This window comes from Manacus candei, unplaced genomic scaffold (assembly GCF_025592945.1).
Source record: "Manacus candei isolate 608988 ecotype Guabito, Panama unplaced genomic scaffold, ASM2559294v1 h1tg000267l, whole genome shotgun sequence".
Classification (NCBI taxonomy): domain Eukaryota; kingdom Metazoa; phylum Chordata; class Aves; order Passeriformes; family Pipridae; genus Manacus; species Manacus candei.
Window position 1 is genome coordinate 1 of NW_026138315.1, and position 21,617 is coordinate 21,617.

Below are 21,617 nucleotides of genomic sequence, written 5' to 3' on the forward strand. Positions count from 1 at the left end.
CCCAAAGGAACAGAACCCCCCAAATCCTTCCCCACCCCCCCAAAAAAAAAACCCCAACCCCCCCAAAATATCGAAAACAAAAATATTTTATTTTTCTCTCGCATTTTTTCACATTTTCATTTTTTTTTTTTGGGGGGGGGAGGGGGCGAAATGTGCCTTTTTTGGGGGGGTTTTGAACCGTTTTGGGGAGAAAAACGACCCCTCCCCCCCCCCACCGGAGCGACGACCCCTCACCCCCCAAAAAAAAAGACACACCCCCCCCAAAAAATGCAATAAATAAAAACAGAAAAAAAGGAAAAAATAAAATAAAATAAAATAAAATAAACGACCCCCCCCAATTTGGGGGGAGGGGACGGAGATAAAGGGGGGGGAGGGGTTTTTTTTTTGGGGGGGGGAGCCCCTAAAATTAAAGGGGGGGGTTGGGGCAAAGTGTGACCCCCCTCTCCGAAAAATAAAGGTTTTAAATAATGGGGAAAAAGGTGAAAAAGGGAAAATTTGGGGGAAATCCCAGAATTTGGGGGGAAAACCCAAAAAAATTGGGGTGGGAAAAACCCAAAAATTTGGGGGGGTCCCCTAAAATAAAAGGGGGGGGTTGGGGCAACGTGTGACCCCCCCCCGAAAAATAAAGGGTTTAAATAATGGGGAAAAAAGGTGAAAAGGGGAAAAATTGGGGAAAAATCCCAGAATTTGGGGGGGAAAAATTGGGGGGGGAAAAACCCCAAAATTTGGGGGGGGGTCCCCTAAATTATGGGGGGGTTGGGGCAACGTGTGACCCCCCCCGAAAAAAATAAAGGGTTTAAATAATGGGGAAAAAAGGTGAAAAAAGGGAAAATTTGGGGGAAAATCCCAGAATTTGGGGGGGAAAAATTGGGGGGGAAAAACCCCCAAAATTTGGGGGGGTCCCCTAAAATAAAAGGGGGGGGGTTGGGGCAAAGTGTGACCCCCCCCCGAAAAATAAAGGTTTTAAATAATGGGGAAAAAAGTGAAAAGGGGAAAAATTGGGGGAAATCCCAGAATTTGGGGGGAAAAAATTGGGGGGGGAAAAACCCCAAAATTTGGGGGGGGGTCCCCTAAATTATGGGGGGGTTGGGGCAACGTGTGACCCCCCCCGAAAAAAATAAAGGGTTTAAATAATGGGGAAAAAAGGTGAAAAAAGGGAAAATTTGGGGGAAAATCCCAGAATTTGGGGGGGAAAAATTGGGGGGGAAAAACCCCCAAAATTTGGGGGGGTCCCCTAAAATAAAAGGGGGGGGGGTTGGGGCAAAGTGTGACCCCCCCCCGAAAAATAAAGGTTTTAAATAATGGGGAAAAAGGTGAAAAGGGGAAAAATTGGGGAAAAATCCCAGAATTTGGGGGGGAAAAATTGGGGGGGAAAAACCCCAAAATTTGGGGGGGGGTCCCCTAAATTATAGGGGGGGGGTTGGGGCAACGTGTGACCCCCCCCGAAAAAAATAAAGGGTTTAAATAATGGGGAAAAAAGGTGAAAAAAGGGAAAATTGGGGGGAAAATCCAAAGTTTGGGGGAGAAACAGAAAAATGGGGGGGGGAAAAACCCAAAATTTGGGGGGGGTTCCCCTAAATTATGGGGGGGGGTTGGGGAAATGTGTGAACCCCCCCCCGAAAAAAATAAAGGGTTTAAATAATGGGGGAAAAAGGTGAAAAAAGGGAAAATTGGGGGGGAAATCCCAAAGTTTGGGGGGGAAACAGAAAAATTTTGGGGGGGGGAACCCCAAAATTGAGGGGGAATCCCCAAAATCGAGGGGGGAAATGCCAAAATGAGGGGAAAAATCCCCAAATTTTGGGAGGAGAGAACCTCAAAATTGGGTGAAAACCCCAAAATTTGGGGGGGGGAACAAAAATTGGGGGGAAACCCCCTAAAATTCAGGGAAAACCCCCCAAAATAAGGGGAAAAAATCCCCCAATTGGGGGGAAAACCCCCAAAAATTTGGGGCAGGGGGGAACCCAAAATTGAGGGGAAAAAAATCCCAAATTAGTGGGAAAAATCCCCAAAATTGAGGGAAAAAACCCCAAATTGGGGCGGAAAAAGCCCAAAATTCGGGGGAAATCCCCCAAAATTAGTGGGGAAAAATCCCCAAATTTTGGGGGGGACACCCCCCAAAATTGGGGGGGGAAAAAACAAAATTGAGGAGGAAAAGAAAAAAAATTGGGGGAAAAATCCTAAAATTTTTTTGGGGGGACCCCCCTAAATTAGTGGAAAAAAACCCCTAAAATTGGGGGGGGGAAATCCCCCAAAATTAGTGGGGAAAAACCCCAAAATTTTGGGGGAGGGACCCCAAAATTGGGGGGGGAAAGACCCAAAAGTGGGGGAAAACCCCCAAAATTTTTTGGAGGGGGACGACCCAAAATTGGGGGGGGGGAACCCCCAAAATTGGGGGGGAAAAAACCAGAACTGGGCGGGGAAAAAAATCCCAAAATTCAGGGGAAACCCCCCAAAATTAGTGGGGGAAAAACCCAAAATTGGGGGGGGGGGGGAACCAAAACTGGGGATAAACCCCAAAATTTTTTGGGAGGGGGGACCCCAAACTTTGGCCTCCCCCCCCCCTAAGACACGTCACAGGGACCCCCCCCCAATTTACCCCTCCCCCAGCGATGGGTTTTGCCCAAAACGAGGGGAATTCAACCCAAAAGCAGCTCGGGGGGGGGGGGGAGGGGCTGGGGGGGGGCACGGAGGCTCCGCCCCCTCCCCTCCCCCCCCCCAAATTGGGTCCGAAGGAGATTTTTGGGGGTCCCTCGGGGGGTCCTGGGGGGGTCCCGATGGAGGCACCAAAACCTGGGGGGGCAAAAAGAGGAGAAAAAAGGGATTTTAGGGAGTTTGGGGAGGGGGAGGGGGGGGAGGGGAAGTGGGGGAGGGGCTAAAATTGGGGGGAGGGGTTAAAATTGGGAGGGAATTGGGGGAGGGGCTAAAATTGGGGGGAGGGACTAAAATGGGGAGGGGTTAAAAATGGGGAGGGGCTAAAGTTGGGGAGGGGCTCAAGTAGGGAGGGAATTGGGGGAGGGGCTAAAATGGGGGAGGGGCTAAAATTGGGGGAGGTGCTAAAGTGGGGGAGGGGCTAAAATTGGGGGAGGGGCCCAAGTTGGGAGGGAATTGGGGGAGGGGCTAAAATTGGGGGGAGGGGCTAAAATGGGGGGAGGGGCTAAAATGGGGAGGGGTTTAAAATGGGGAGGGGTTTAAAATGGGGAGGGGTTTAAAATGGGGAGGGGCTAAAATTGGGAGGGAATTGGGGGAGGGGCTAAAATTGGGGGAGGGGCTAAAATGGGGAGGGGTTAAAAATGGGGAGGGGTTCAAATTGGGGGAGGGGCTCAAGTTGGGGAGGGGCTCAGATTGGGGGAGGGGTTCAAGTTGGGAGGGAATTGGGGGAGGGGTTAAAATTGGGGGAGGGGCTAAAATTGGGGAGGGGCTAAAATTGGGAGGAAATGGGGGGAGGGGTTGAAATTGGGGGAGGGGCTCAAATTGGGGGGGTCAAATTGGGGGTGCTGAAATTGGGGGGGTTAATTGGGGTGTTAACTAGGGGGTGTCTCACCATTCTGGGGGGTCTCAGCAGCCGCAGGGGTGTTAATTAGGGTGTTAATTAGGGTGTTAATTAGGGTCCTCACCATCTCAGCAGCCGCAGGGGTGTTAATTAGGGTGTTAATTAGGGTGTTAATTAGGGTCTCACCATCTCAGCAGCCGCAGGGGTGTTAATTAGGGTGTTAATTAGGGTGTTAATTAGGGTCTCACCCTCTCAGCACCCGCAGCTGTTCCTGTTCTGTCCCGGGTTCCCCCCCAGGGCTGGGGTGTTAATTAGGGTGTTAATTAGGGTGTTAATTAGGCTCTCACCCTCAGCAGCCACAGCTCTGCCGGGTCTGTCCCGGGTTCCCCCCCCCGGGGCTGGGGTGTTAATTAGGGTGTTAATTAGGGTTAATTAGGGTCTCACCATCTCAGCAGCCGCAGCTCTGCCTGTTCTGTCCCGGGTTCCCCCCCGGGGCTGGGGTGTTAATTAGGGTGTTAATTAGGGTTAATTAGGGTGTTAATTAGGGTGTTAATTAGGGTTAATTAGGGTTAATTAGGCTCACCCTCAGCAGCCGCAGCTCTGCCGGGTCTGTCCCGGGTTCCCCCCCCGGGGCTTGGGGCGTTAATTAGGGTGTTAATTAGGGTCTCACCATCTCAGCAGCCGCAGGGGTGTTAATTAGGGTTAATTAGGATGTTAATTAGGGTTAATTAGGCTCTCACCCTCAGCACCCACAGCTCTGCCGGGTCTGTCCCGGGTTCCCCCCCCGGGGCTGTTCTGGGCAGAGGTGCCTGTTCTGGGCTGGGGTGTTAATTAGGGTTAATTAGGCTGTTAATTAGGGTGTTAATTAGGTCTCTCACCCTCAGCAGCCGCAGCTCTGCCGGGTCTGTCCCGGGTTCCCCCCCCGGGGCTGTCGCAGCTGCCGCAGGGAAGCGTCTCCGTACTGGATCCCCGAGCCCATCCGCTCAGGGTCCAGCTCCCCTGGGGGGAAAACAGGGATAAAAACAGGGAAAAATGGGGTAAAAACAGGGAAAAATGGGATTGGGGATCCCAAAACCTCCCCCATCCGCTCGGGGTCCAGCTCCCCTGGGGGGAAAACAGGGAAAAATGGGGTAAAAACAGGGAAAAATGGGATTGGGAACCCCAAAACCTCCCCCATCCGCTCAGGGTCCAGCTCTCCTGGGGAAAACAGGGAAAAATGGGGTAAAAACAGGGAAAAATGGGTAAAAACCTCCCCCATCCGCTCGGGGTCCAGCTCCCCTGGGGGGAAAATGGGATAAACACATGGAAAAATGGATAAAACCAGGGATTGGGGATCCCAAACCTCCCCCATCCGCTCAGGATCCAGCTCTCCTGGGAATAAAAACAGGGAAAATGGGATAACACCTGGGGTTCTGTGGAATGCCTGGAATTCTGTGGAACCCCTGGAATTCTGTGGAGTGCCCTGGAATTCTCTGGGCATGCCTGGAATGCTCTGGAATGCCTGGAATTCTCTGGGCATGCCTGGAATGCTCTGGAATGCCTGGAATTTGCCAGAACACCTGGAATTCTCTGGGCATGCCTGGAATTCTGTGGAACCCCTGGAATTCTGTGGAATGCCTGGAATTCTGTGGAACCCTTGGAATTCTGTGGAACCCCTGGAATTCTCCGGAACCCCTGGAATTCTGTGGAATGCCTGGAATTCTGTGGGACCCCTGGAATGCTCCAGACCCCCTGGAATTCTCTGGGCATGCCTGGAATTCTGTGGACCCCCTGGAATTCTGCGGACCCCCTGGAATTCTGTGGAACCCTTGGAATTCTGCGGACCCCCTGGAATTCTGTGGGGACCCCTGGAATTCTGTGGACCCCCTGGAATTCTCCGGAACCCCTGGAATTCTCCGGAACCCCTGGAATTCTGGGGAACCCCTGGAATGCTCCAGACCCCCTGGAATTCTCTGGGCATGCCTGGAATTCTGTGGACCCCCTGGAATTCTGTGGACCCCCTGGAATTCTGTGGAACCCTTGGAATTCTGTGGAACCCTTGGAATTCTGTGGAACCCTTGGAATTCTGTGGACCCCCTGGAATTCTCCGGACCCCCTGGAATTCTCCGGAACCCTGGAATTCTGTGGACCCCCTGGAATTCTGTGGACCCCCTGGAATTCTGTGGAACCCTTGGAATTCTGTGGAACCCTTGGAATTCTGCGGACCCCCTGGAATTCTGTGGACCCCCTGGAATGCTCCGGCCCCCCTGGAATTCTCCGGCCCCCCCGGAATGCTCCGTCCCCCCCGGAATTGCCGGCACCCCCCCGGTGCTGACCGGAGTCGATCTTGTTGAGGATGGTCCTGGCGCACTTCAGGAACGCCTCCTCCACGTTCTCCCCGCTCAGGGCGCTCGTCTCCAGGAACATCAGCTCTGGGGCCCGGGAAAATCGGGAAAATCCCGCCATTCCCAACGGGAACTGCCCTCCCCTCAGCCCCGGCCCCTTCCTCCTCCTCCTCCTCCTCCTCCTCCTCCTCCTCCTCCTCCTCCTCCTCCTCCTCCTCCTCCTCCTCCTCCTCCCCGTCATTCCCGCCGGGAATGGCCCCGCCCTCTCCATCCCCCCAGTCCTGTTACCCCCCCCTTATCCTGGCATCCCCATTATTCCCATTATTCCCATTATTTCCCATTATCCCCCCCGTTATTCCCATTAATTCCCATTATTCCCATTATCCCCTGTTATCCCGGCATTCCCGTTATTCCCATTATTTCCCATTATCCCCTGTTATGCCCCCCTCATCCCGGGATTCCCATTATTCCCATTATTTCCCATTATCCCTGTTATCCCCCCTTATCCCAGCATTCCCGTCATTCCCAGTAATTCCCATTATCCCTGTTATCCCTCCCTCATCCCGGGATTCCTGTTATTCCCATTAATTCCCGTTATCCCCTGTTATTCCCATTATCCCTGTTATCCCCCGTTATCCTGGGATTCCCGTCATTCCCATTATTTCCCATTATCCTCCATTATTCCCATTATCCCTCTCTCCACATTATCCCCCAGTCTTCCTGTTATTCCCATTATCCCTGTTATCCCCCCGTTATCCCGGGATTCCCGTTATTCCCATTAATTCCCATTAATTCCCATTATCCCCTGTTATCCCAGCATTCCCGTTATTCCCATTATTCCCATTATCCCTGTTACCCCCCCGTTATCCCGGCATTCCCGTTATTCCCACTGATTCCCATTAATTCCCATTATCCCCTGTTATCCCAGCATTCCCGTTATTCCCAGTGTTCCCATTATCCCTGTTACCCCCCCCCCTTATCCTGGCATTCCCGTTATTCCCATTAATTCCCATTAATTCCCATTATCCCTGTTATCCCGGCATTCCCGTTATTCCCATTAATTCTCATTATTCCCTGTTATTCCCATTATTCCCTGTTACCCCCCTGTTATCCTGGGATTCCCGTTATTCCCATTATTCCCATTAATTCCCATTATCCCCCCGTTATCCCAGCATTCCCGTTATTCCCAGTAATTCCCATTATCCCTGTTACCCCTCCCTCATCCCGGGATTCCCGTTATTCCCATTATTCCCATTATCCCCCGTTATTCCCATTATCCCTGTTATCCCCCCGTTATCCCGGCATTCCCGTTATTCCCAGTAATTCCCATTATTTCCCATTATCCCCCCGTTATTCCCATTAATTCCCATTATTCCCATTATCCCCTGTTATCCCGGCATTCCCGTTATTCCCATTATTTCCCATTATCCCCTGTTATGCCCCCCTCATCCCGGGATTCCCATTATTCCCATTAATTCCCATTATCCCCTGTTATTCCCATTATCCCTGTTATCCCCCCGTTATCCTGGGATTCCCGTTATTCCCATTAATTCCCATTAATTCCCATTATCCCCTATTATCCCAGCATTCCCGTTATTCCCATTATTCCCATTATCCCTGTTACCCCCCCCGTTATCCCGGCATTCCCGTTATTCCCATTGATTCCCATTAATTCCCATTATCCCCTATTATCCCAGCATTCCCGTTATTCCCAGTGTTCCCATTATCCCTGTTACCCCCCCCCTTATCCTGGCATTCCCGTTATTCCCAATTATTCCCATTAATTCCCATTATCCCTGTTATCCCCCCGTTATCCTGGGATTCCCGTTATTCCCATTATCCCCTGTTATCCCCCCCGTTATCCCAGCATTCCCATTATTCCCAGTAATTCCCATTATCCCCCGTTATTCCCATTATCCCTCTCTCCCCGTTATCCCCCAGTCTTCCTCATTATTCCCATTATTCCCATTATCTCCTGTTATCCCCCATTATTCCCATTATCCCCTGTTATCCCATTCTCCCCCATTCTCCCCATTATTCCCATTATTCCTGTTATTCCCTATTATCCCCCATTATTCCCATTATCCCCCATTATCCCATTCTCTCTCATTATCCCACTATTCCCACTATTCCCATTATTTCTCCCATTATTCCCTATTATCCCCCATTATTCCCATTATCCCATTCTCTCTCATTATCCCACTATTCCCACTATTCCCATTATTCCCTATTATCCCCCATTACTCCCACTGTTCCCATTATTTCCCATTATCCCGTTATCCCATTATTCCCTCATTATCCCTCGTTATCCTGTTCTCCCACCATTCCCAGGGTCATTCCCGTTATCCCAGTGCCCTTCCCGCCGTTCCCACCGTTCTCCTGGGCCAATCTGGAGGCCTCCAGGAATGTGACCTCCCTTCCCATTCCCCCATTATTCCCATTATCCCACAATTCCCATTATCCCACCGTTCTCCTGGGCGAATCTGGAGGCCTCCAGGAATGTGACCTCCCTTCCCATTCCCCCATTATTCCCATTATCCCAGCATTCCCAGCATTCCCACCGTTCTCCTGGGCCAATCTGGAGGCCTCCAGGAATGTGACCTCCCTCCCCATTCCCCCATTATTCCCATTATCCCGGTGTCATTCCCACCATTCCCACCGTTCTCCCGGGCGAATCTGGAGGCCTCCAGGAACGTCCCCTCCCTCCCCATTCCCATTATCCCATAATTCCCATTATCCCACCGTTCTCCTGGGCCAATCTGGAGGCTTCCAGGAACGTCCCCTCCCTCCCCATTCCCATTATCCCATAATTCCCATTATCCCACCGTTCTCCTGGGCGAATCTGGAGGCCTCCAGGAATGTGACCTCCCTGTCGGGCTCCAGGTCCCGTTTGTTCCCGCACAGCAGGATCACGATGTTGGGGCTCGCCAGGGTCCGGGCGTCCGACAGCCAGTGGGCCAGCGAGTTGTACGTCTCACGGCTGGGAAAACATTGGGAATGTCATGGGAATGTCATGGGAATATCATGGGAATATTGGGGACACAGTGAGCCAGCGAGTTGTACGTCTCACGGCTGGGAAAACATTGGAAATGTCATGGGAATGTCATGGGAATATTGGGGACACAGTGGGCCAGCGAGTTGTACGTCTCACGGCTGGAATGTTGGGAATGTTGGGAATGTCATGGGAATATTGGGGACACAGGGAGCCAGGGAGTTGTATGTCTCACGGCTGGGATATCATGGGAATATCTTGGGAATGTCATGGGAATGTTGGGAATAGGAGGGACACAGTGCGCCAGGGAGTTGTACGTCTCACGGCTGGGAAAACATTGGGAATGTCATGGGAATGTCATGGGAATGTCATGGGAATATCATGGGAATGTCATGGGAATATCATGGGAATATTGGGGACACAGTGGGCCAGCGAGTTGTACGTCTCACGGCTGGAATGTTGGGAATGTTGGGAATATCATGGGAATATTGGGGATAGGAGGGACACAGTGGGCCAGGGAGTTGTACGTCTCACGGCTGGGAAAACAGGGACTATTGGGAATATCATGGGAATATTGGGAATATTGGAAATATTGGGAATAGAAGGGACACAGTGGGCCAGGGAGTTCTACGTCTCACGGCTGGAATATTGGGAATATCATGGGAATATTGGGAATATTGGGAATATTGGGAATATTGGGAATATTGGGGATAGAAGGGACACAGGGAGTCAGGGAGTTGTACATCTCATGGCTGGGAAAATGGGAATAACGGGAATGTTGGGAATATTGGGAATAGGAGGGACACAGTGGGCCAGGGAGTTGTACGTCTCACGGCTGGAATATCATGGGAATATCATGGGAATATCATGGGAATATTGGGGATAGGAGGGACACAGTGAGCCAGGGAGTTGTACGTCTCACGGCTGGGAAACCGGGACTATTGGGAATATCATGGGAATATTGGGAATATTGGAAATATTGGGAATGGAAGGGACACAGTGGACCAGGGAGTTCTATGTCTCACGGCTGGAATATTGGGAATATCATGGGAATATTGGGAATATTGGAAATATTGGGAATGGAAGGGACACAGTGGACCAGGGAGTTGTACATCTCATGGTTGGAATATTGGGAATATCATGGGAATGTTGGGAACAGTGGGATAACGGGATAAGGGAGCAATGGGATAACGGGATAAGGGGATAAGGGGCCAACATTCCCGGCAGTGTCGGCGAAGGCCCCAAATCGGTGGGAATTTGCCCCAAACCCACCTGGTGATGTCATAGACGAGCAGGGCCCCCGCGGCCCCCCGGTAATAACTGCGGGTCACAGACCTGGAAAACAGGGAATAGACACCGGGAATGAGGGGAATAAACACTGGGAATGAGGGGATGGACACTGGGAATGAGGGGATGGACACCGGGAATGAGGGGATGGACACCGGGAATGAGGGGAATAAACACTGGGAATGAGGGGATGGACACTGGGAATGAGGGGATGGACACTGGGAATGAGGGGATGGACACTGGGAATGAGGGGATGGACACCGGGAATGAGGGGATGGACACCGGGAATGAGGGGATGGACACCAGGAATGAGGGGATGGACACTGGGAATGAGGGGATGGACACTGGGAATGAGGGGATGGACACCGGGAATGAGGGGATGGACACTGGGAATGAGGGGAATAAACACCGGGAATGAGGGGATGGACACTGGGAATGAGGGGATGGACACCAGGAATGAGGGGATGGACACCGGGAATGAGGGAATGGACACCGGGAATGAGGGGATGGACACTGGGAATGAGGGGATGGACACTGGGAATGAGGGGATGGACATTGGGAATGAGGGAATGGACACCGGGAATGAGGGGATGGACACCGGGAATGAGGGGAATAAACACTGGGAATGAGGGGATGGACACCGGGAATGAGGGGATGGACACCGGGAATGAGGGGATGGACACCGGGAATGAGGGGATGGACACTGGGAATGAGGGGATGGACACCGGGAATGAGGGGATGGACACCAGGAATGAGGGGATGGACACTGGGAATGAGGGGATGGACACTGGGAATGAGGGGATGGACACCGGGAATGAGGGGATGGACACTGGGAATGAGGGGAATAAACACCGGGAATGAGGGGATGGACACTGGGAATGAGGGGATGGACACTGGGAATGAGGGGATGGACACCGGGAATGAGGGGATGGACACCGGGAATGAGGGGATGGACACTGGGAATGAGGGGATGGACACTGGGAATGAGGGGATGGACACTGGGAATGAGGGAATGGACACCGGGAATGAGGGGATGGACACCGGGAATGAGGGGATGGACACCGGGAATGAGGGGATGGACACCGGGAATGAGGGGATGGACACCGGGAATGAGGGGATGGACACCGGGAATGAGGGGATGGACACCGGGAATGAGGGGATGGACACCGGGAATGAGGGGAATAAACACTGGGAATGAGGGGATGGACACTGGGAATGAGGGGATGGACACTGGGAATGAGGGAATGGACACCGGGAATGAGGGGATGGACACCGGGAATGAGGGGATGGACACTGGGAATGAGGGGAATAAACACTGGGAATGAGGGGATGGACACTGGGAATGAGGGGATGGACACCGGGAATGAGGGGATGGACACCGGGAATGAGGGGATGGACACTGGGAATGAGGGGAATAAACACCGGGAATGAGGGGATGGACACTGGGAATGAGGGGATGGACACCGGGAATGAGGGGATGGACACCGGGAATGAGGGGATGGACACCGGGAATGAGGGGATGGACACTGGGAATGAGGGGATGGACACTGGGAATGAGGGGATGGACATTGGGAATGAGGGAATGGACACCGGGAATGAGGGGATGGACACCGGGAATGAGGGGAATAAACACTGGGAATGAGGGGATGGACACCGGGAATGAGGGGATGGACACCGGGAATGAGGGGATGGACACCGGGAATGAGGGGATGGACACTGGGAATGAGGGGATGGACACCGGGAATGAGGGGATGGACACCAGGAATGAGGGGATGGACACTGGGAATGAGGGGATGGACACTGGGAATGAGGGGATGGACACCGGGAATGAGGGGATGGACACTGGGAATGAGGGGAATAAACACCGGGAATGAGGGGATGGACACTGGGAATGAGGGGATGGACACTGGGAATGAGGGGATGGACACCGGGAATGAGGGGATGGACACCGGGAATGAGGGGATGGACACTGGGAATGAGGGGATGGACACTGGGAATGAGGGGATGGACACTGGGAATGAGGGGATGGACACCGGGAATGAGGGGATGGACACCGGGAATGAGGGGATGGACACCGGGAATGAGGGGATGGACACTGGGAATGAGGGGATGGACACTGGGAATGAGGGGATGGACACTGGGAATGAGGGAATGGACACCGGGAATGAGGGGATGGACACCGGGAATGAGGGGATGGACACCGGGAATGAGGGGATGGACACCGGGAATGAGGGGATGGACACCGGGAATGAGGGGATGGACACCGGGAATGAGGGGATGGACACCGGGAATGAGGGGAATAAACACTGGGAATGAGGGGATGGACACTGGGAATGAGGGGATGGACACTGGGAATGAGGGAATGGACACCGGGAATGAGGGGATGGACACCGGGAATGAGGGGATGGACACTGGGAATGAGGGGAATAAACACTGGGAATGAGGGGATGGACACTGGGAATGAGGGGATGGACACCGGGAATGAGGGGATGGACACCGGGAATGAGGGGATGGACACCAGGAATGAGGGGATGGACACTGGGAATGAGGGGATGGACACTGGGAATGAGGGGATGGACACTGGGAATGAGGGAATGGACACCGGGAATGAGGGGATGGACACCGGGAATGAGGGGAATAAACACTGGGAATGAGGGGATGGACACTGGGAATGAGGGGATGGACACCGGGAATGAGGGGATGGACACTGGGAATGAGGGGAATAAACACTGGGAATGAGGGGAATAAACACCGGGAATGAGGGGATGGACACTGGGAATGAGGGGATGGACACCAGGAATGAGGGGATGGACACTGGGAATGAGGGGATGGACACTGGGAATGAGGGAATGGACACCGGGAATGAGGGGATGGACACTGGGAATGAGGGGAATAAACACTGGGAATGAGGGGAATAAACACCGGGAATGAGGGGATGGACACTGGGAATGAGGGGATGGACACTGGGAATGAGGGGATGGACACCGGGAATGAGGGGATGGACACTGGGAATGAGGGGAATAAACACTGGGAATGAGGGGATGGACACTGGGAATGAGGGGATGGACACCGGGAATGAGGGGATGGACACCAGGAATGAGGGGATGGACACTGGGAATGAGGGGATGGACACCGGGAATGAGGGGATGGACACCAGGAATGAGGGGATGGACACCGGGAATGAGGGGATGGACACTGGGAATGAGGGAATGGACACCGGGAATGAGGGGATGGACACTGGGAATGAGGGGAATAAACACTGGGAATGAGGGGATGGACACTGGGAATGAGGGGATGGACACCAGGAATGAGGGGATGGACACTGGGAATGAGGGGATGGACACTGGGAATGAGGGGATGGACACCGGGAATGAGGGGATGGACACTGGGAATGAGGGGATGGACACTGGGAATGAGGGGATGGACACCGGGAATGAGGGGATGGACACTGGGAATGAGGGGATGGACACCGGGAATGAGGGGAGAGACTGGGAATGAGGGGATGGACACTGGGAATGAGGGGATGGACACTGGGAATGAGGGGATGGACACTGGGAATGAGGGGATGGACACTGGGAATGAGGGGATGGACACTGGGAATGAGGGGATGGACACCGGGAATGAGGGGATGGACACTGGGAATGAGGGAATGAACACTGGGAATGAGGGGAATAAACACCGGGAATGAGGGGATGGACACCGGGAATGAGGGGATGGACACCGGGAATGAGGGGATGGACACTGGGAATGAGGGGATGGACACCAGGAATGAGGGGATGGACACTGGGAATGAGGGGATGGACACTGGGAATGAGGGGATGGACACTGGGAATGAGGGGATGGACACCGGGAATGAGGGGATGGACACCGGGAATGAGGGGATGGACACTGGGAATGAGGGGATGGACACTGGGAATGAGGGGAATAAACACTGGGAATGAGGGGATGGACACCGGGAATGAGGGGATGGACACTGGGAATGAGGGGATGGACACTGGGAATGAGGGGATGGACACTGGGAATGAGGGGATGGACACTGGGAATGAGGGGATGGACACCGGGAATGAGGGGAATAAACACTGGGAATGAGGGGATGGACACTGGGAATGAGGGGATGGACACTGGGAATGAGGGGATGGACACCGGGAATGAGGGGATGGACACTGGGAATGAGGGGAATAAACACTGGGAATGAGGGGATGGACACTGGGAATGAGGGGATGGACACCGGGAATGAGGGGATGGACACCAGGAATGAGGGGATGGACACTGGGAATGAGGGGATGGACACTGGGAATGAGGGGAATAAACACTGGGAATGAGGGGATGGACACTGGGAATGAGGGGATGGACACCGGGAATGAGGGGAATAAACACTGGGAATGAGGGGATGGACACTGGGAATGAGGGGATGGACACCGGGAATGAGGGGATGGACACCAGGAATGAGGGGATGGACACTGGGAATGAGGGGATGGACACTGGGAATGAGGGGATGGACACCGGGAATGAGGGGATGGACACCGGGAATGAGGGGATGGACACTGGGATGATGAAGAGGAGGATGAAGATGAAGATGATGAAGAAGACGAGGATGGAGATGAGGAGGATGAAGATGAAGGCTGGAGATGAGGATGAGGATGAAGACGATGAGGAAGATGAGGAGGAGGACGGAGATGAGATGGATGAGGATGCTGAGGATGATGAAGACGAGGAGGAGGAGGCTGGGGAGGAAGGCTGACCTGAACCGCTCCTGCCCGGCCGTGTCCCAGATCTGGAGCTTCACCGTCTTCCCGCCCACCGTGACCACCTTGGAGCCGAATTCCACCCCGATGGTGTGGTTGGAGTCCTGCTTGACTGGGGACCCCAAAAACTGACCCCAAACTGACCCAAAACCCACCCAAATCACCCCAAAAACTGACCCAAATCCACCCCGATGGTGTGGTTGGAGTCCTGCTTGACTGGGGGACACCAAACACCCCAAACTGACCCCAAAACTGACCCCAAAACTGACCCCAAACTGACCCCAAAAACTGACCCCAAACTGACCCCAAAAACTGACCCCAAACTGACCCAAAACTGGCCCCAAACTGACCCAATTCCACCCCGATGGTGTGGTTGGAGTCCTGCTTGACTGGGGGACACCAAACACCCCAAAACTGACCCCAAAACTGACCCCAAACTGACCCAAATCACCCCAAAAACTGACCCAATTCCACCCCGAGGGTGTGGTTGGAGTCCTGCTTGACTGGGAACCCCAAAAACTGACCCAAAACTGGCCCAAATCACCCCAAAAACTGACCCAAAACTGACCCAAATCACCCCAAAAACTGACCCAAAACTGACCGAAAATTGACCCAAAAACTGACCCAAAAACTGACCCAAATCCACCCCGATGGTGTGGTTGGAGTCCTGCTTGACTAGGAACCCCAAAAACTGACCCCAAAACTGACCCAAAACTGGCCCCAAACTGACCCCAAAAACTGACCCAAATCACCCCAAAAACTGACCCCATCACCTCAAAAACTGACCCCAAAAACTGACCCCAAACTGACCCCAAACTGACCCAAATCACCCCAAAAACTGACCCAAATCCACCCCGATGGTGTGGTTGGAGTCCTGCTTGACTGGGAACCCCAAAAACTGACCCAAAACTGGCCCAAATCACCCCAAAAACTGACCCCAAACTGACCCAAATCACCCCAAAAACTGACCCCAAACTGACCCAAAACTGGCCCAAATCACCCCAAAAACTGACCCAAAACTGACCCAAATCACCCCAAAAACTGACCCAAATCACCCCAAAAACTGACCCCAAAAACTGACCCCAAACTGACCCAAATCACCCCAAAAACTGACCCAAATCACCCCAAAAACTGACCCCAAAAACTGACCCCAAACTGACCCAAATCAACCCAAAAACTGACCCCAAACTGACCCCAAAAACTGACCCCAAACTGGCCCAAATCACCCCAAAAACTGACCCCAAAAACTGACCCCAAAACTGACCCCAAACCGACCCAAATCACCCCAAAAACTGACCCCAAATCACCCCCAGGGTGTGGTTGGAGTCCTGCTTGACTGGGAATGCCAAAAATCGACCCAAATCACCCCAAAAACTGACCCAAATCACCCCAAAAACTGACCCCAAACACCTCAAAAACTGACCCCAAAAACTGACCCAAAACACTCCAAAAACTGACTCAAAACTGACCCAAATCACCCAAAAACTGACCCCAAAAACTGACCCAAAACTGACCGCAAGTGACCCCAAATCACCCCAAAAACTGACTCAAAACACTCCAAAACTCCCCAAACTGACCCGAATTCACCCCAAAAACTGACCCAAAACTGACCCAAAACGGACCCAAAACACCCCAAAAACTGACCCCAAACTGACTCAAATCACCCCAAAAACTGACCCCAAACTGACCCAAACCACCCCAAAAAAGACTCAAAAACTGACCCAAAACTGACCCAAATCACCCCAAAAACTGACCCAAAAACTGATCCAAAACTGACTCAAAAATTGACCCCAAACTGACCCAAACCACCCCAAAAACTGCCCCAAAACTGCCCCAAAACACTCCAAAACTCCCAAAACTGACCCGAATTCACTCCCAAAACTGACCCAAATTACTCCAAAAACTGCCCCAAAACTGACCCCAAAACTTACTCAAATCATCCCAAAAATTGACTCAAAACTGATCCAAAAACTGACTCAAATCACCCCAAAATTTGGCCCAAATCACCCCAAAATTTGGCCCAAATCACCCCAAAATCCTCCAAATTACCCCAAAACCCAACAAAAAACCCTCAAAATGACAAAAAAATCAACAATAAAACCCTAAAAATGCCCCAAAATCCCTTAAAACCCCCCAAAAAGCTCCAAAAAACCTCCAAAATCCACCAAAAAGCCCCCAAATTGCTCAAAATTCCCCCAAATTGCCGCAAAACCCAACGAAAACTCCCACAAAATGACAAAAAAACCCAAATTCCCCCAAAAAATCCCCAAAAAAGCTCCAAAAAAGCCCCAAAAATCCCCAAATTCCACCAAAAAGCCCCAAAATCGCTCAAAATTCCCCCAAATCCCATCAAAAAACCCCTGAAAACAACCAAAAAATCAACAATAAACCCCTAAAAATGCCCCAGAACCCCCTAAAACCCCCCCAAAAAACCTCCAGAAAAGCTCCAAATTCCCTCAAAAAGTCCCAAATCCCCAAAATTACCCAAAATTCCCCCAAAACCCAACAAAAAAAACCTAAAAATGACCGAAAAATCAACAATAAACCCCTAAAAATGCCCCAGAACCCCCTAAAACTCCCCCAAAAAAACCTCCAAAAAAGCTCCAAATTCCCTCAAAAAGCCCCAAATCCCCAAAATTACCCAAAATTCCCCCAAATTTCCCCAAAACCCATCAAAAAAAACCCTGAAACCGACCGAAAAATCAACAATAAACCCCTAAAAATGCCCCAAAACCCCTTAAACCCCCCCAAAAAAACCTCCAAATTCCCTCAAAAGCTCCAAATCCCCAAAATTACCCAAAATTCCCCCAAATTGCCCCAAAACCCATAAAAAAACCCCCTGAAAATGACTGAAAAATCAACAATAAACCCCTAAAAATGCCCCAAAACCCCTTAAAACCCCCCCAAAAAAACCTCCAAAAAAGCTCCAAATTCCCTCAAAAGCTCCAAACCCCCAAAATTACCCAAAATTACCCCAAATTACCCCAAAACCCATCAAAAAAACCCCTGAAAACGACCGAAAAATCAACAATAAACCCCTAAAAATGCCCCAAAACCCCCTAAAACCCCCCCAAAAAAACCTCCAAAAAAGCTCCAAATTCCCTCAAAAAGCCCCAAATCCCCAAAATTACCCAAAATTCCCCCAAATTACCCCAAAACCCATCAAAAAACCCCCTGAAAACGACCGAAAAATCAACAATAAACCCCTAAAAATGCCCCAAAACCCCCTAAAACCCCCCCGAAAAAGCCCAAAAAAAACTCCAAAAAAATCCCCAAATTGCCCCAAATTGCCCCAAGCCCCCCAAAAGCCCCAAAACGGGTGGATTTTGCCCCAAACCCTACACTTGCTCTCGATGAAGTGATGCAGCAAACAGGATTTCCCGGTCCCGGCGCTGCCGATCACCAGGAACTTGAACAGGAAATCTGGGAGAGAAACACCCAAAATCGGGGCTTTTCAGCCCAAAAACCACCCCAAAGCATCGAATTCCCCAGAAAGCCCAAAATTGCCCCCAAAAAAACCCCAAAAACCAACAAAACCCCCCCGAAATGACCCAAAATTCCCCTAAAAATGGTCAAAGAAAGGCCCAAAATGACCCAAAATGACCCCAAATCCCCCCAAAAATCTCCCTAAAAATGATTAAAGGCCCAAAACGACCCAAATTCTCCCCAAATGGTCCCAAAATCTTCCAAATCCTCAAAAAGCCCCAAAAAGGCCCCACAAAAAACCCCAAAATGACCTCAGAAAACAACAAAAAATACCCAAAATGACCCAAAACCCAAAAATGCCCCCAAAAATGGTCAAAGAAAGGCCCAAAATGACCCAAATTCCCCCAAAATGGTCCCAAAATCCTCAAAACCCCTCAAATTGCCCCAAAAATTCCCCCAAAAAAGCCACAAATGACCCCAGAAAACAACAAAAAAACCCCAAATTTACCCAAATCCCCCCAAAAATCCCCCCAAAAATGGTCAAAGAAAGGCCCAAAATGACCCAAATTCCACTAAAATGCCCAAAATCCTCAAAAACCCTCAAATTGCCCCAAAATGGTCCAAAAGAAACCACAAAAGCCCAGAAAACAACAAAAAAAACCCAAAATGACCCAAAATTCCCATAAAAATGGTCAGAAAAAGGCCCAAAATGACCCAAATTCCCCCAAAATGGTCCCAAAATCCTCAAAAACCCTCAAATTGCTCCCCAAAATGCCCCAAAACCCCCACAAAAGACCCCAGAAAACAACAAAAAAACCCCCAAATGACCCAAAATTCCCATAAAAAGGGTCAAAAAAAGGCCCCAAATGACCCAAATTCCCCCAAAATGGTCCCAAAATCCTCAAAACCCCTCAAATTGCCCCAAAAAGGCCCCAGAAAAAAACCCAAAATGACCTCAGAAAACAACAAAAAACCCCAAAATGACCCAAAAATCCCATTAAAATGGTCAAAAAAGGTCCCAAAATGACCCAAATTCCCCCAAAATGGTCCCAAAATCCTCAAAAACCCTCAAATTGCCCCAAAATGGTCCAAAAGAAACCACAAAAGACCCCAGAAAACAACAAAAAAACCAAAATGACCCAAAATTCCCCCCAAAATGGTCAAATAAAGGCCCAAAATGACCCAAATTCCCCCAAAATGGTCCCAAAATCTTCCAAATCCTCAAAAAGCCCCCAAAAGGCCCCACAAAAAAACCCAAAATGACGTCAGAAAACAACAAAAATAGCCCAAAATGACCCAAAATTCCCCTAAAAATGGTAAAAAAAGGCCCCAAATGACCCAAAATCCTCAAAAACACCCCAAAATTGCCCCTATAGGGACCCCAGACCCCCTATAGGACCCTCCATCCCCTCTATAGGGCCCTCAGACCCCCCCAGACCCCCTATAGGGACCCCCCAGACCCCCCATAGGACCCCCAGACCCCCTATAGGGACCCCAGACCCCCTATAGGGACCCCCAGACCCCCTAAATGACCCCCCAGACCCCCTATAGGGACCCCCAGAACCCCCATAGGACCCTCAGACCCCCTATAGGGACCCCCAGACGCTCTATAGGACCCCCAGACCCCCCATAGGCTCCCCCAGCCCCCCTAAATGACCCCCAGACTCCCTATAGGGACCCCCAGAACCCCCATAGGACCCTCAGACCCCTTATAGGAACCCCCAGACCCACTATAGGGACCCCTGGACCCCCTAAATGACCCTCAGACCCCCTATAGGGACCCCCAGACCCCCTATGGGACCCACAGACCCCCTATAGGGACCCCCAGACCCTCTATAGGGACCCCCAGACCCCCTAAATGACCCCCAGACCCCCTATAGGGACCCCTAGAACCCCCTAAATGACCCTCAGACCCCCTATAGGGACCCCCAGAACCCCTATAGGGACCCCCAGACCCCCTAAATGACCCCCAGACCCCCTATAGGGACCCCTAGAACCCCCTAAATGACCCTCAGACCCCCTATAGGGACCCCCAGAACCCCTATAGGGACCCCCAGACCCCCTAAATGACCCCCCAGACCCCCTATAGGTCCCTCCATCCCCTCTATAGGGCCCTCAGATCCCCTATAGAGACCCCAGAACCCCCAAATGGACCCCCAGACCCCCTAAATTACCCCCCAGACTCTATATAGGCTCCCCCAGACCCCCTATGGGACCCTCAGACCCCCTATAGGGACCCTCAAACCCCCTAAAGGGACACCCAGACCCCCCATAGGACCCTCAGACCCCCTATAGGGACCTCCAGACTCCCTATAGGTCCCTCCATCCCCTCTATAGGACCCTCAGACCCCCTAAATGGACTCCCAGACTCACTATAGGGACCCCCAGACCCCCTATGGGACCCCCAGACCCTCTATAGGGACCCCTGGACCCCCTAAACGACCCCCAGACCCCCTATAGGGACACCCAAACCCCCTATAGGGACCCCCAGACCCCCCACAGGGACCCGCAGACCCCCCACAGGGACCCCCAGACCCTCTATAGGACCCTCAGACCCCCTATAGGGACCCCCAGACTCCCTATAGGTCCCTCCATCCCCTCTATAGGACCCTCAGACCCCCTATAGGGACCCCAGACCCCCTAAATGACCCCCCAGACTCTCTATAGGGACTCCCAGACTCCCCTTAGGGACACCCAGACCCCCTATAGGGACCCCTAGACCCCCCATAGGACCCTCAGACCCCCTATAGGGACATCCAGACTCCCTATAGGTCCCTCCATCCCCTCTATAGGACCCTCAGACGCCCCATAAGCTCCCCCAGACCCCCCGTAGGGCCCCCCGGACCCCCCAAATGGACCCCCAGACCCCCTATGGGACCCTCGGACCCCCTATAGGGACCCCCAGACCCCCTATAGGGACCCCCAGACTCCCTATAGGTCCCTCCATCCCCTCTATAGGACCCTCAGACCCCCTATAGGGCCCCCCCGGACCCCCTAAATGACCCCCCAGACTCTCTATAGGGACCCCCAGACTCCCCATAGGTCCCTCCATCCCCCCTAAATGACCCCCCAGCCCCTCTATACCCCCCCCAGCCCCCTATAGATCCCCCGAGCCCCCCTATAGGACCCTTAACCCCCCTGGGTGCCCCTCCATCCCGCCCCCCCGCCCCCGTATCCCCCCCATACTCGCCGTATCCCCCCCGGGCTCCCCTCCATCCCCCCCCGGCCCCCCCGGCCCCTCCAGGCCCCCTATAGGCCCCCTATAGGCCCCCCCATAGGGCCCCAACCCACCGTAGGTCTCGGACATGCTGGAGCCGGGCCGGGAGCAAAGATGGCGGCGCCCAGGGGAGCCT

General features: G+C 52.4%; 1 protein-coding gene and 1 long non-coding RNA gene across 2 annotated transcripts; both read right to left on the reverse strand.

The window, feature by feature from the left end:
• Window positions 1–1,385: 1,385 nt before the first annotated feature.
• LOC127464756 (ras-related protein Rab-4B) lies at window positions 1,386–21,617 on the reverse strand. The gene is made up of 8 exons (XM_051775241.1): window positions 21,556–21,617; window positions 18,181–18,261; window positions 14,836–14,950; window positions 10,079–10,141; window positions 8,640–8,794; window positions 5,806–5,901; window positions 4,369–4,489; window positions 1,386–2,790 (listed from the first exon to the last, which is right to left on the reverse strand). Exons 1-7 carry the CDS (start codon window positions 21,569–21,571, stop codon window positions 4,371–4,373), a joined length of 645 nt encoding a protein of 214 aa, XP_051631201.1. The 5' UTR covers window positions 21,572–21,617; the 3' UTR covers window positions 1,386–2,790; window positions 4,369–4,370.
• Window positions 15,141–16,602, reverse strand: LOC127464757 (uncharacterized). Its single transcript, XR_007901582.1, has 3 exons — window positions 16,567–16,602; window positions 15,738–16,097; window positions 15,141–15,368 (listed from the first exon to the last, which is right to left on the reverse strand). It is a non-coding gene; the product is annotated as an uncharacterized LOC127464757 (long non-coding RNA).

Coding starts and splice junctions, on each gene's coding strand:
- LOC127464756 (XM_051775241.1), bottom strand. Junction 14,951..18,180: donor TCACTTCATCGAGAGCAAGT/GTAGGGTTTGGG, acceptor TGGGGTCCCCAG/TCAAGCAGGACTCCAACCAC. Junction 10,142..14,835: donor GCCGGGCAGGAGCGGTTCAG/GTCAGCCTTCCT, acceptor CCTGTTTTCCAG/GTCTGTGACCCGCAGTTATT.